Raw genomic sequence first — 13,677 nt, forward strand, 5'->3', positions numbered from 1 at the left:
ATTTGGAGGGCTACTGGTTCCCCATCCCTGCACTGAAGGGTCCCTACAGACAGCTACTCAGACTTCCAGAAAATTAATCAGAGATATGTTGTCCTAAAGGTTTGTAAGCCATGCTAAGAATTAGTGTCATTGGTCCTGCAGTAATTCATTGTGTTCACGTGGGTTAATTTAGGGTTGACATATGTCCGGATTTTCTCGGACATATCCAGAATACTGCAGTCAGCAGCAGTGTCCGGGTGGAAATCAGCCAAATGCCCAGGAAAATCCAGACATATGGCAGCTCATACATTCTGCATTTAAAGCACATGATCCTCCCCCTAAAGAGTCCTAGGGACCGTACTTTCCTCTTCATTCTGCTACAATTCCCAGCACCCTTAACAAACTACAGTTCCCTGGATTCTATGTGAGAGCCATGTAGATTAAATGTATGGTGTGCATGTAGCCTTTGTCTAATGGGAGCAAGGAGCACCTTCTGGCAATTTCATGGATGGCAATAGTTTTAGGATGGACTGGAATTGGCAGCTTACCCAGTCCCAGGATGGGCAATGGTTGCGGCCTGTCACAGAGGGCCTCGAGTCCCAGGGAGCAATGCTGAGCGAGGTGGTTAGCAGTTGGGGAATCCCAAGGCTGGCTGCTAGGAGTGGCGGGTGTTCCTGCCATCTGGTTATTTGAATTCTGGCCCATCCGGCCAGGCTGAGTGGGCGGGGCTTGTAAGAGGACCAGAGTGGAGCAAGCTTCTCTCCCGTCTGCCCCTATCCTACAGAAATGCTGGCTGTGCCCACACTTGGGACTGCAGTCAGATTAAGAACAACCCTCCCTCTCTCCACCCCATTTAGTGATGCTGTGGGTTTTGTATGCCAGCTTTCCTTCCTTCCTTCCCAGGGCACCGTACTTACTGGCTTTCCTGTGGTTCAGTAATGGTTGCCATTTTCAGAGCTAAGAAGGAATTTGCCTGCAAACAGATTGGCCCCGTTTGCAGGTTTCGCCTTCCCCATAGCAATAGTTGCAACTTGGCTTGATAAGGCATTAGGTGGAATCCTACCATCAGGCCAGGGGTGAAGTGGTGCATCACCCCCTACCTCAAAACTGTGCGATCACAAAGTACCCCGTTAAAGGAAGCTAGGTGGAAGTTTCTGTCCAAAAGCCAAGGCATGGGGCAGATGGGCCCTAGAGCTTCCTTCAGCGCCCTGGGATGGCCAGCCATGTAGACCTGCGTCTTGTGGAGAACTCATTAATCCCAGGCTCAACCCTGTCATGTGTCAGCCCTCTACCTGGAGGCTGAGATAATATACATCCAGTATCTAAGCCAAATCCTACCTACACCTGGAATCAATAAAGCCGTGGCCAATTTTAAATCCGAGAACATTGTCTTGTCCAGTTTGTTCACCTTCTAAGGCTAGGCCTTGCTCCCTGGGGAGGTGTCACTGCAAGTGGGTCCGCAACCGTCTCCTTTCTTCTTGCAGATCTTTCTCTGACTTTGAGAAGAAGGCTATGCAAGAGATGGCATATGAGAGTCCAAGTGACACAGAATACAAAAAGGTGGAAGCTCATCTGGCAAAGTAAGGAGGCAGACAACAGAAGGTTCCACCATCGCTACTTGATATGGCCGGGGCAAAAGTCAGATCAGCTGCTTTCTTTAAAACTTTTCACAGAAGCAGTGAGAGGAGGAGGACCCTGTCAAACCTTCCCTTTGTTGAAGATATTTTGCAGCTCCACTGTCTCTAGGATACCAATGGCATTTTTCACCTGTGCCTTTGTTCCTTAAAAGTAACTCTTGCTTCTGTAATCTATATATAAGTGGGTCCCTGCAGCACTATGTTGCGGTGTGGAGTGTTTGTCTCCAGAATTCGAACCACAATGTTCCATTCCCTCTCCCACTTTATTTTCCAGTTTTTTTCTCCAAAACTGTCAATTACTATTCCATGCTTACTGAGCATGCTCAGTTTCCATTATTTATTTATACATAGGCTACAGCCCTAATCCCTGGCAAACAATAGCAGGGCTTGATTGAGTGGTACAGCCACAGCCCTGCCATGCACTAGGCAGAGCAGAAGGTGTGGTGGAGGGAGAGAGGAAGGAAGCCCCTTTGCTGCACGAGAACCTAGGATTGCAAAGCAAACCAAACCCAGATCAGGTGATGGCATGGCTCATGGCAGTTCAGGGGGCTGGATTGCTCTCCCATTTATTTCAGATATTCCTTTTCCAGTCTTCATTGCCAGATTTACATTAAAATCAAATACACATTAAAACAAAGCAGGCAGGAAAATATACAAACTATCACACAACCAGCAGAGATAAACTAGTGTGGCAGTCCTATGGGAAGCTTGCAAACAAGACCAGAACTCACCCCACCTGCGATTCCCAACAACTGGTATGAGAGGTATATTGCATCTGTATTCTTTTTTTAATGGACAAGATTTGCAAATGTTACTGTCTTTCGTCGGTCAGATCTGGTTCATGGTCCAGTGAAAGCAGCCTTAGTACCGGCATCCAAGGTGAACTCCCGAGAGCTGCCAAAAGGGATGAGTCAGAGCTGGAAAGTGCAAGGTGAGTGCAGGGTTCAAGAGCTGTTCTTGCTGCGATGGAGTTTCACTATGTGAAAAGGACATGCCTTGCTCACAGAATGCTCTCGGGGGGTCCTCTCCCGGATGGGACTCAAGCAAGTAGCATCAGTTTCTTATCAGGAGCAAACTTCACTGGGTCTTCTGGAGTCTCCACCATTGCCTGCATATTTCCTCTGTTGCAGGGAAAATAAATGGGTCTTTCGGGCAGGGAAAGGAAGGAGGTATAATGGAGATCCTTCCCCCCTTTGTAATTAAATGTGAACTTGCAAAATTCACACTTCCCAAATCAATACACAAACCAAAGCCAAACTATCCTTCAAAACTTTGCACTTCTCTGAATTGTGTGATGCAGTTATCCCACCAAAGAACCCGTACACAAAAGTGTATATGAATGAAAAGTGCATGGGGGGGGGGGGAATGCATATGCTTGTGAAAACAATGTACATAGATGCATTCTGTTTGGGGGAAATAGCTTGCAAAAATGCATATACTAGGCAAAATCGCATACCAAAGTTGTGCATATTAGAGGAGGTGCACACAACAATTATGAATTTTCATGCAGACTGTAAAAATAAATAAATGCACAAATGTTTGCAGAAATGTGCCAAACTGAATTTAATATTTGGAAAAAACAGAAATGGAGAGAAATGGAAATGGACATATTTATCCTGTCTTAGAAGGGAGAAAGCTGTAGCAGTGCTTGCAGTTTTGAAGTGAACAGTACAGTGGCACCTTGGTTCTCAAACTTAATCCGTTCTGGAAGTCCGTTCCAAAACCAAAGCGTTCCAAAACTAAGGCACGCTTTCCCATAGAAAGTAATGCAAAATGGATTAATCCATTCCAGACTTTTAAAAACAACCTCTAAAACAGCAATTTAACATGAATTTTACTATCTAACGAGACCATTGATCCATAAAATGAAAGCAATAAACAATGTACTGCAGACACACAATCAATCCATCAGTAGCTGAGCTGGGTTCCACACAGTCACAAAAACAAAACAAAAAGAGCCACAAAAACACAAAATAAATAGCAAAAACAGACAGATCTCAGCGTAACACTCAAAAGGGAAGTGTGGCACTCAAAATAGGAGCATGGCACTTAAAACAAGAAGTGTGACACTCAAAATGGAGCACGTTTGGCTTCCAAAAAAAGTTCACAAACCGGAACACTTACTTCCTGGTTTGTGGTGTTGGGTTCCAAGTTGTTTGAGTACCAAGGTGTTTGAGAACTAAGGTACCACTGCATGCTGTATGCAAGGTCCCACTTGTTTCCAACTTGCTCACAAGGATTTGAGCAGGGGTTGTTTTTCTGGCCATCTCTGCCCAAATGCTCACAGCAATGGAAAGTTGGAAAGCATGGCTTGTGCACACATACATATGTTTATATCCCCTCTATTTCCCTGGCAGGTCCAGTTCTCTCTCTACAGAGAGTGGCGTTGCCACTCCGGAAAGCCAACAAGGAGAGCATGGGACAGATTCGGACACATCAGGGTAAGGAAACATGGAAGGCTGCAGTGTCTGCAGAGTTGCCATTCCTCACTGATCTCATAGTTTCATGCTTGAGCTGTGGCTTGGGAAGATGCTGCATTACCAGAGAGCCTGTAGCTCTCCAGATGTCAATGGACTCCAGCTCCCATCAGAAACATAGAGAGTCCCAGGTTGAAATCTTGTCTCTACCATAAACTGACTTAGGTGGCCTTCAGCAAGCTACTCTCTCTTTCTCTTTCAACCTTGGCATCCACATCTGCAACATAGGGAATAAGCATGCAAGGTGAACCCTGTTAGATCAGGCCAAAGGTCCATCTAGTCTAGTTCTTACAGTGGCCAACCAGATGCCTGTGGGAATTCCGCAAGTGGGATATGAGTGCAATAGCACTCTGCCCACCTGAGCTTCCCAGCAACTGGTATTCAGAGGAGCAGTGGAGGGAGAACATCACCATTGTGGCCAGCAGGTACAAATAATCTTAACCTCTTTTAAAACCATTGAGTATTATTTAGATTTCTACTACAGCAGGGCTTACAGCAGGGAACCTATGACCCTCTAATTGTTAGATTACAGTTCCCATCACCCCGGTCATTGGCCATGCTGACTGGGGCTGATGGAAGTTGGAATCCAGCAACATTCGGAGAGTCACAGGTTCCCCATCCCTGTTGTTAAAATATCATTCCCTCCCCCCACCAGTGCACTGTAGGGTTGCCATTTCCACCTCCCTGCCTCTTATCCTGTTCTTTAAGAACATCCTGCCATGAGAAAACAAAACTCTTTCTCCATTGTTTTATTGTTCCACATGCACCTACTTGATTTCTTTGTCTGAGGCTGCTGTGAAATGGACAGGAGTAGGGCAGGGGCCAAGCAATGGCAGGTAATGTGAGAGTCTCAGTTAATTAGTAAATGTACATAATGGATTGTTGTTGTTGTTGCTGCTGCTGCTGCTGCTGCAAGCTTCTGATAGATTTTATCTCTCCACTTAAGAGGATGAATACTTTTTATAACTTAGCCCACAACACTTCCCTAGCTGTGCGTCCACAGAAGATAGCAAGCAGGAATTGCGTGCTCAATGCACACCCTCTCACGAGTTACGTCAGCATGCAAAATTGTGGTTTATGCTGACGGCATGTTAAATTTGATGGGTTATTTCACCACAAACAGGGAAATGCCACATGCTGAGTATAAGCAACAGGAAGAGGTAGTAGAGCATCTGCTTTGCATGCAGAAGGTTCCACCGCTCTAGCAGTGAAGAGAGATGTTTTCAGGGCCTTCTTGAAAGCCTGTGCCAAAGGGGGGGGGGCATACATAAGTCATTCAGAAGGGAGTTCCATTACTCTCTGTTGCACACATCAGCCTAATCAGCCATTCCAGTAGGCACACAAGTAGGGCCTTCAATGCAGATCTTAGTGTACGGGCAAGGTCATGATGATTAGGACAGTGAAACAAATATTCACCTGCTATGACTTCAGTTCAGTTGCCTCTTGTCTTTTCCATGTTTGGCAAAAGAGAAAGCAGTTGCTTCACTTTTTTCCCTTGTTATATGAAAGTTGCAAATCATTAATCTTCATCTTTCTAGATTCAGAATCTTGAATTCTTGAGTCCCTCCCCAAACATTCTGACAGTTGATCTCATTTGTTCCTGTCTTGTGAATCCATTTAAATTTGTTTGTGTTATGAATTTTACACCTTTCTTAAAGCGGCAATCAAAACTGGGTGTATTATTCGTATTTTTCAGCTTGCCTGTCATGTGGAACTGTGCTATCTGCACTAGTGCTTCCTGAGATGAAGTTTCTCTTGTTGCGTTATTTTCTTCTGGCATATTTACATAGTTGGGTCTTCTCATTTTATATTACTTCTTTGCTGCCAATCGTTTTTAAACCTAATCCTATTCTTCTTATTGTTTACAGTCCTCAGTTTTGTGGCACTAGCTAATTTGACAAACACGCTGACAGAAGAGGTTAATGAGAAATCGGAACATCACTTAATCTTAAACCAGCAATAAGCATATTGTGACCTATTGTGTGTTTTGTTAATCTGTTAGAAACCAAAACACAGGTCAGATTTTCAGTCAGAACGAGAGGAGGATATTAACTTCTTCATATGTTGTGTAGGACTGTGCCAAGGCCTTTATTTAGAATGTGAAATATCATGTTCATGGTGCATTATTTACCTTTCTACAGTCTTTTCATCCGTCTTCCACTGAGTTCTCCAAATAGATGCTGGTAACTCTGAAAGTTCCTCATCTAGTTCTTTCAGCATCCATGGGTATACCTTTGCATCCTGCTGATCTGAATTTATTTCAAATAGCCAAATATTCCAGAATGGCAATCTGGTTTAGAAAAAAAAACCAAAACATGTCTACTGAACAAACTTCATTAGATTTGATATTTTGGCTATTTGTTTTTATTCTCATTAAGCTTTCATCATTCTTTAGCTCCAAATCCAGCTAAAGTTAGTCCCAACAGTTCCATTAAAAGCAAGGGGGATTCGTTGGGACTAACTTGTTCTATTTTTTCTATAGGATTTAGCTGATCTGGTGGCTTAAAAAAACACGGTGGTGCAGTTTATCTTTCTGGCACTTTCCCTTATTTTTCAGACTGGTTAAAACTTCCTTCTTTATCACTTGGATGTGAGATCTATTGATTTCTGCTTTGGATTGCTGCCTTCTTTGTCCTTGACTCTTCCTCCTCCTCCTCAGCAATAAAATAGTTTGCAATTTTGCAAACTATTTCACATTGTTAGCACCACCAGATGTTGTGGGCTTCCTTTTCCTCCAGCTGCTTTCCATCTGGATAATTTATCCACCGTTATACGCCAGGACTTGCAAACCATCTTGCTGTCCCCTCAGCTTTGGACAGAGGAGACAACATTCTTTCTTGTAAATCAAACATGGTGCTGAGATTCTCCATGTTTTATGGATTAACTACTCCAATAGTTAATCATGGCAGATAGGCAACAGAGTCATCCTCTGAGAGATCTTGCTATGATGACAATTAGGATTTCTTTCAGTCTCTCCAGGGGGGTTACTTTGGGCATGTCAGAGACAAGTCATAGGATGCCAACCTATATGGACAACCCCAGTGTGTTGGAGAGAGGTCACAGGAGATCGTCATATCTGGATTGCCAACCCAACAATACCATCAGATCAGAAACTAGGCATGGGATGTCATCATATCTGAGCAACCAGCCATCCAATGCCAGAAAGTTGGAGATCAGTCATGAGATAACATCATACCTGAACAACCAAGCATTCAACAGTGGAAGGTAAAGAGGCTTTGAACAGTCCAAAAGACCTAAGTAGGAAATCCACAGAGAACAGTAGAGTGAAAGCTGTGTGGGAATTGGACCTGAGAATCTTATAACCTGGCTTAGATCAGTTGGATTCTGGTCTGTATAGTAAAAAGGGTCTTCAGAAGTCAGTGGAAGCACTAACTTACGAATCATCACAACCAGATAACATGATAGCAAAGAGACAGGATATGCAAGAATACCAGTGATGGCTTGAGAATAGTAGGGAGGAAAAATCAGCTCAGTTGCCATGGATAGCATTATTGCAATAGGCATCACCATTATCCTAACCTTGCTGATCCCATGCTTGTGTGCAATCCTGTTCAACCCTCTGCGAGCAAAACAGTGGTTTAACTGAACTTCTTCTTATCCCTGCAGTGTGCTTGTCCTGCAGAACATTTTGAAATATGTGGCTGACGTAGTTACTTCTCATGCCAGAATTCTATGTACCAATAGCAAACTCATTCTTCAAGTATCCATCTTTCTCCATCCAAAATGGTACAGTCTGTGTACAAGACGGAGAGCGTAAGAATAGCTCAGCTGGGTGAAGCCAATGGCCCATCTAAGTACACTCTGGTCTCACATTGGCGCATCAGATGTCTGTGGCAAGCATACAAGCAAGGCCTGAGGGCAGTAGCCCTTTCTTCTCCTGCAGTTTCCAGAAACAGAAATTCAGAAACACACTGCCTTTTGACAGTGGAAGCAGATAATAGCCACCATAGTTAGTTCTAGGCTTGAGGGAACATCAAGGTTTATAGAAGTACAATAAATCCTCTAATGTAGGGGTGGGGTGATCCAAAATAGGTAAATGGGGACTTAGCATGTTCAGTGATCATGGAATACTGGCTGGTTTGTTAGGGGAAAAGAATGGGAAATTGTGGGAGTGGGAAGCAGTGTCCTGGAAAAGGACATGGCTGGCTTCCAGGAGCATTGCCATATATGCAGTGCCATATTTTGTTGGTGGTGACTATTATCAGAGAAACATGTTCAAGAACTGAGCTTAATGTGCTTTAGAAGCACAAAGCAAAAGGCAAAGTAAATTTTACTGGAACAAGTAAAGGTTAATCCAAAAGGAACAGGGGCATTTGCATAATGAATAAAAATGTATATGTATGGATCAAAACAAGGGCTTTAATTTCTTTAAAATGTAGGAATGGGTGTTTTTAATAATGCACATGTACTTTGATAGCTCTCTTTGGTTATTTAGAGACAACCCATGAAAGGCGTCATCTCATTTGTTCTTACATTTCTTGCTGTTTTGCTAACACTGATATATTTGTTTCTTCCCAGTATGTCCTACTACCCCTTCAGAGATGGCCCAATAATTGGCTCCCCAAGGAGCCACAGGGTGCCTTTCTATAAGGACATCTGTGACACAGATATCAGAAGGTAAAGATGAGGTGGTTAAACAGGTTGTTATTCACCCATAACAACCTGCCAAAGCTTTAAATTTATGGTTGCTGGCACAGATACAGTGGTGCCTTGCAAGACGAAATTAATTCGTTCCGCGAGTCTCTTCGTCTTGCGGTTTTTTCGTCTTGCGAAGCACGGCTATTAGCGGCTTAGCGGATTAGAAAAGGGGGGGGGAAGGGAAAAAAACTCGCAAGAACTCGCAAGACGTTTCGTCTTGCAAAGCAAGCCCATAGGGAAATTCGTCTTGCGAAGCACCTCCAAAACGGAAAACTCTTTCGTCTAGCGAGTTTTTCGTCTTGCGAGGCATTCGTCTTGCGGGGCACCACTGTATTTGGCCCTAGTTTGTTCATAGTGCTGGGAACTGTATCTCCATGAGGTTCCCTGTATCTACAGTTCCCAGGATTCTTTGTGGGAAGCCATGTGCTTTAAATTTATGTTGTGGAGGTGACCGGTGCTGATGTTTCTTGGACTCTCTACACCTAGCCCTTGTACCAAACATTCATTAATGACTGCTCAGGCAATGAGGGGATACAGCAGGGATGCCACTCTGAATGTCTACCCTTCTCTAACACACGCCCCTGAGCTGACATCTAATTAGATGTGCTGCTTATCTAATTTCCTTTCCCTTGACAGGAATTCTGATGAGAGGGCTGCGGCAGCTTCCTCTCGGCTTAAGAATCCTTCGGCCTCTGGTTATGACTCAGACCCCACCACATCAAGGTAAAAAGTAGAGGTCAAGAGGAAGCTAGTTTTCATGGCTACTCACTCCCACAAGTCATTGTACACTGCCTGTGACATTAATACAGTGACAGAACTGCTTAGCGGCTCCCAGAATGTGGCCTTCATTTCGGCACTTCCAGAATCTCACCTTCATCTCTATGTTCTAAGGATATCAGGATATTATACAAGTTCCCCTTTCTCCTACACTGATTTGGCACTACAACCCTGTCAGGTAGATTAGACTGAGGACTCAGCTACTTTGGTAAAGATAAAACGCTGTGGAGTCCCGTTTTTCACCAATGGGATTTCCCTGTATGAAGTCTACAACGTGTTTAATTGAATCACTTTTTTGATGTGTCTAGATGCAGCCTGAGAGAGGTCATGGCTAGCCCAGAGTCACCTGAGAAGGGCTCATGAGGAGGTTGCACTGGCTATCTTCACCCTTCAAACAGCCCCCCACCAGCCATAATATGGCACTGTGGGGGAGTCCAGCATGCATGAGTCTATGTGGTGCAGAGGTTAGAGTACTGGACTGAGATCCGGGAGATCGGGGTTCAAATCCCTACTCACCCTTGAAACTCACCGGGTGGACTTCAGCCAGCCACATCCTCTTAACCTAACCTAGCTCACAGGGTTGTTGTGAGGATAAAATGGGGAGAAACATGTATGCCACCTTGAGTTCCTTGGAGGAGAGGCAGCCTATAGGTTTAACAACAGTAATAATAATAATAATAATAATAATAATAATAATAATAGTAGTAGTAGTAGTAGTATTCATCGGTAGCCATATATGGCCCCTTTGCACTGCCACCAAACATACAGCAAGGCTGCTGCATGCATCATCAGCAAGGGCAGGCAAGGGTTATTCATTGCAACCTCATGTGCCCTTCACACATGCTTTCAAACCATGAGGGGATTCATTGGAACACCCCTCTAGTGACCTTCATGGCTTAGCTAGGGATCTGAATGTGGCTGTTCCTGCTCCTTGTTTGGCACTCTCTAAACCAGTGGTGTCCAAACTTTTTTTGGGGGATTGAAGTTGGAAGTTGTTGAGCTTTTTTTAGGATTTTACCCCAAGAAATACTACCACAGGGGCCGGATTAACACAACCAGCCGGCAGGCTAGATTAGGTCACCAAAATGGACTTTGGACATGCCTGCTCAAAACACTATACATCACAGACTCTTATACTGTCTTATCTGAAGTAAACTTTGTTATTCTACTTCTACAAATATTTATACTCCACTTCCGCCTTGAGGTGGTTTACAGATGGAACCCGCCCCCCTGCTAAAACATAGAAAAAATTATCATTAAAAACAATTAAAAAATGGATAGAAATAATATGATATAGATAGATAGATGATAGATAGATGATAGATGATATAGATAGATGATAGATATTGTTGTTTAGTCGTTTAGTCGTGTCCGACTCTTCGTGACCCCATGGACCAGAGCATGCCAGGCATGCGTAGATAGACAGATGATAGATAGACAGATGTATAAAACAACCTGTTCAAAATCTGTTTCTTGCCATTTTTAGCAAAGGCCTTCTCTTCGTGAAGCAATCAGTCAACAGCACGGAGTTGTCATCCTCACCACGTTACAATAGGTAAGGGAATGAAATATGGAGTGGATGGGTGCATCTATGATTGCCTCTGCAGCATGTAAACCTATGTCATTTTTATGTATGGATAAATCTGTGTGTAAAACGTTTTGTTAGTTTGTCTTTGGCTACTTTGGCTCTGATGACCCAAAAAATGGTCCCACACATGCAGAAGATGCGTCAGATAGCTCCCCCAAATTTGATGATGTAGTAGATGAGAAAAGGCATGGATATAGGAGGGGATGAAGCAAAGAGTTGCTTTGGAGAGCTAGCATCTATGTGGGAAATCAGAAATATCTCTGACTTCCCCTGGATGTTTCCAAATTAGAGCCTGCCTTGGAATTACCATCCTTTCTGCTGTGGTCAACAGAGAATTTCCAACAGGAAACCTTTTTATTAATGTTAGAGGGACCTTTCACTGAAGGTGGCTATATTTGTGAGTAAACATTATAGAATAGCATTGTAATAAAGGTTGTGGGGGATATCCATTTTAATTCAAAATGGAAAAGCCTCCAGGACATTGGGTACTCCAGCATAAAAGCAACCTCTCTCAGTCTGCCATAATCTCTCAGTGTTGCTCCTTGCAATCTATAAATATTTGTGTATTTAAATGATCCTCCTTGTATGCAATATTTGATTGCAAAGTCACATGAGTAACACAGATAGGGTCCAGAGAGAGAGAAAATCCTGATCACACTTTAATGAGGAAAACTGAACGAAAACAGGCTATACTTTAAGGAAAAAAGAACAGAGAGGTTTGTACATAGCAGACAGACATTCAACCAAGCCTACAGATGAAAAGCTCCCTTAGAACTACACAGCCAATCAGGGCATGTGCTACCTCAGCAAATATCATGCCATTCTGCCTACTTGCTAAGTAACACCTCCACCTGTCCCCTTCTTGGCTAGATGACTTTAACACTAAAATAATTAACCCTTAAGTTGTACATGTAATGTTGTACATGTAATGATCTATTCTTACCTTCATCCCCCAGTCGCAGCCTGGCTGATTTGTCTGAACTGGAGAGGACAAGCTATAGCAGTGCCAGCTTTCTGAATAGCAGCCCTCCGAAAAGGTAGGACCGTTTGTCAACCTGGAAAGCTTCATTATAACAAATAATTACAATGTCCAAGAGATAATTCCTACAAAGGGACAACATTACATACTTTGGAACTAAGGGGCAATTTATATAAGGAGCCTATTGGGTTGCTCACACAAAGTTATTTTCCTCTTTTTTCTCATGCATTTTTTTCTTCTTTCTTTCACTAGATTTAGATTTTTAAAAAACTTTTGCACAAAATTGGGAAAGCAGGAAATCTGGGGAAACGCAAGATGTTGTTTAGATGTAGAGGCTATAAATTCCATGGCCTTGTGTAGGGAAGGCAAGAAAAAATACAGCATTGTGGACAACTGAGCATCATATCTCCTGATGTTTGTTTTTGTTCATTTAAATCAGTCAAGAGGAAGGCTTCATTCAAGAGCAGTGACACTTGATGGGCAAGTTGGTGGTGGTTAACCCTTTCCCCTTATATGCATTCCTAAGTCCTCCTCCTCCTTTACTTCAGGCCAACTGAAGACATCTGCACTTATTGTGGCCGTGAGATCCGCAACTGTGCTAAGATAACCATTGAGAACCTCAGAATCTGCTGCCATGAGTACTGCTTCCGGGTAGGTCCCTCTTTTTGCCACAATTCATGCGTATGGATCTATATGGCAAGGGGGAAAATGGGGAGGTTATATCATTTGGGAACCACCTCATACTTATTAATTAGAAACCTTTGAAAACAATAGTATACAAGTATCAAGATGTCTTATTTCACCACACCAAGACCAGGCACAAAAGTAGGGTATTGGTTACACAATTTATTATCTGCTATGGGTCCCTGGGCTCTGTCAGTATCTGGTACAGTTTGGCAGCCCCAGACAGAAGAGAAGGACGAGGAAGGAGAAAGAGCAGCTGAAAGTTCGGCAACCGGGGTGGAAGAGAGAGAAGGGAGGACCTTCCTGTGTAAGATGGGGAAGCAGATCTTCCAGCTGTCTCCACCATCCCTCCTGCAGATGGTAATTCAAGGAAATTTAGCATTCGGTGTGTTTCAGAATCTTCACAAGCACCTGTTCTTTGTGTGGCTGTATAACTGATGTGCAATATTTGAAAATATTAATAAGCTTGCTGCCTGTCCAACCAAGATGTGTGAATAAATATCTTCTTTTGTATGCTGCCACCCTACCAGTGTGGGATTCTTCTGTATAGATCCTTCTTCTTTTTTGGCATATTTCAATTGCAGCTATTTCTTCTTTCTCTCTCCACAGTGTGGGATTTGTCACAAGCCAATGGGAGATCTCCTGGATAAAATCTTCATTCACCGGGACATTGTCCACTGTGATAAGTGCTACGAGAGGCTCTTCTAAGTGAGTGGGGCCTTTTCTCTGAAGCATTAAAATTGGATGGAGAGGTAGAGGACAGGAGGAAGGAAATACAGTAGTATAGTATAGTATACAGCATTGATCTTCAACCTTGGTTCCCTTGACAATGTTGGACTATAACTCCCATCATCCCTTTCCATTGGCTAATCTGGCTGGGGCTGATAGGAGTTGCAG

General features: G+C 43.4%; 1 protein-coding gene across 9 annotated transcripts in view; it reads left to right on the forward strand.

Annotated features, from left to right (window-relative positions):
- Positions 1-13,677, forward strand: part of ZNF185 (zinc finger protein 185 with LIM domain) — a 71,399-nt gene that overhangs the window by 55,290 nt on the left and 2,432 nt on the right. For 5 of the 9 annotated variants that reach the window (XM_079961651.1, XM_079961648.1, XM_079961650.1 and 2 more), the window contains 10 exons: positions 1,464-1,559; positions 2,449-2,547; positions 3,974-4,057; positions 7,064-7,318; positions 8,633-8,731; positions 9,389-9,475; positions 11,016-11,084; positions 12,074-12,154; positions 12,645-12,747; positions 13,390-13,488. In XM_079961651.1, coding sequence (XP_079817777.1) covers positions 1,464-1,559; positions 2,449-2,547; positions 3,974-4,057; positions 7,064-7,318; positions 8,633-8,731; positions 9,389-9,475; positions 11,016-11,084; positions 12,074-12,154; positions 12,645-12,747; positions 13,390-13,488 — 1,072 coding nt within the window. The remainder of the gene's footprint in view (positions 1-1,463; positions 1,560-2,448; positions 2,548-3,973; positions 4,058-7,063; positions 7,319-8,632; positions 8,732-9,388; positions 9,476-11,015; positions 11,085-12,073; positions 12,155-12,644; positions 12,748-13,389; positions 13,489-13,677) is intronic. The other 4 variants (XM_079961649.1, XM_079961652.1, XM_079961653.1 and 1 more) reach the window with 3 other exon arrangements.

This window comes from Podarcis cretensis (genome assembly GCF_951804945.1).
Source record: "Podarcis cretensis genome assembly, chromosome: Z".
NCBI classification, from domain to species: Eukaryota; Metazoa; Chordata; class Lepidosauria; order Squamata; family Lacertidae; genus Podarcis; species Podarcis cretensis.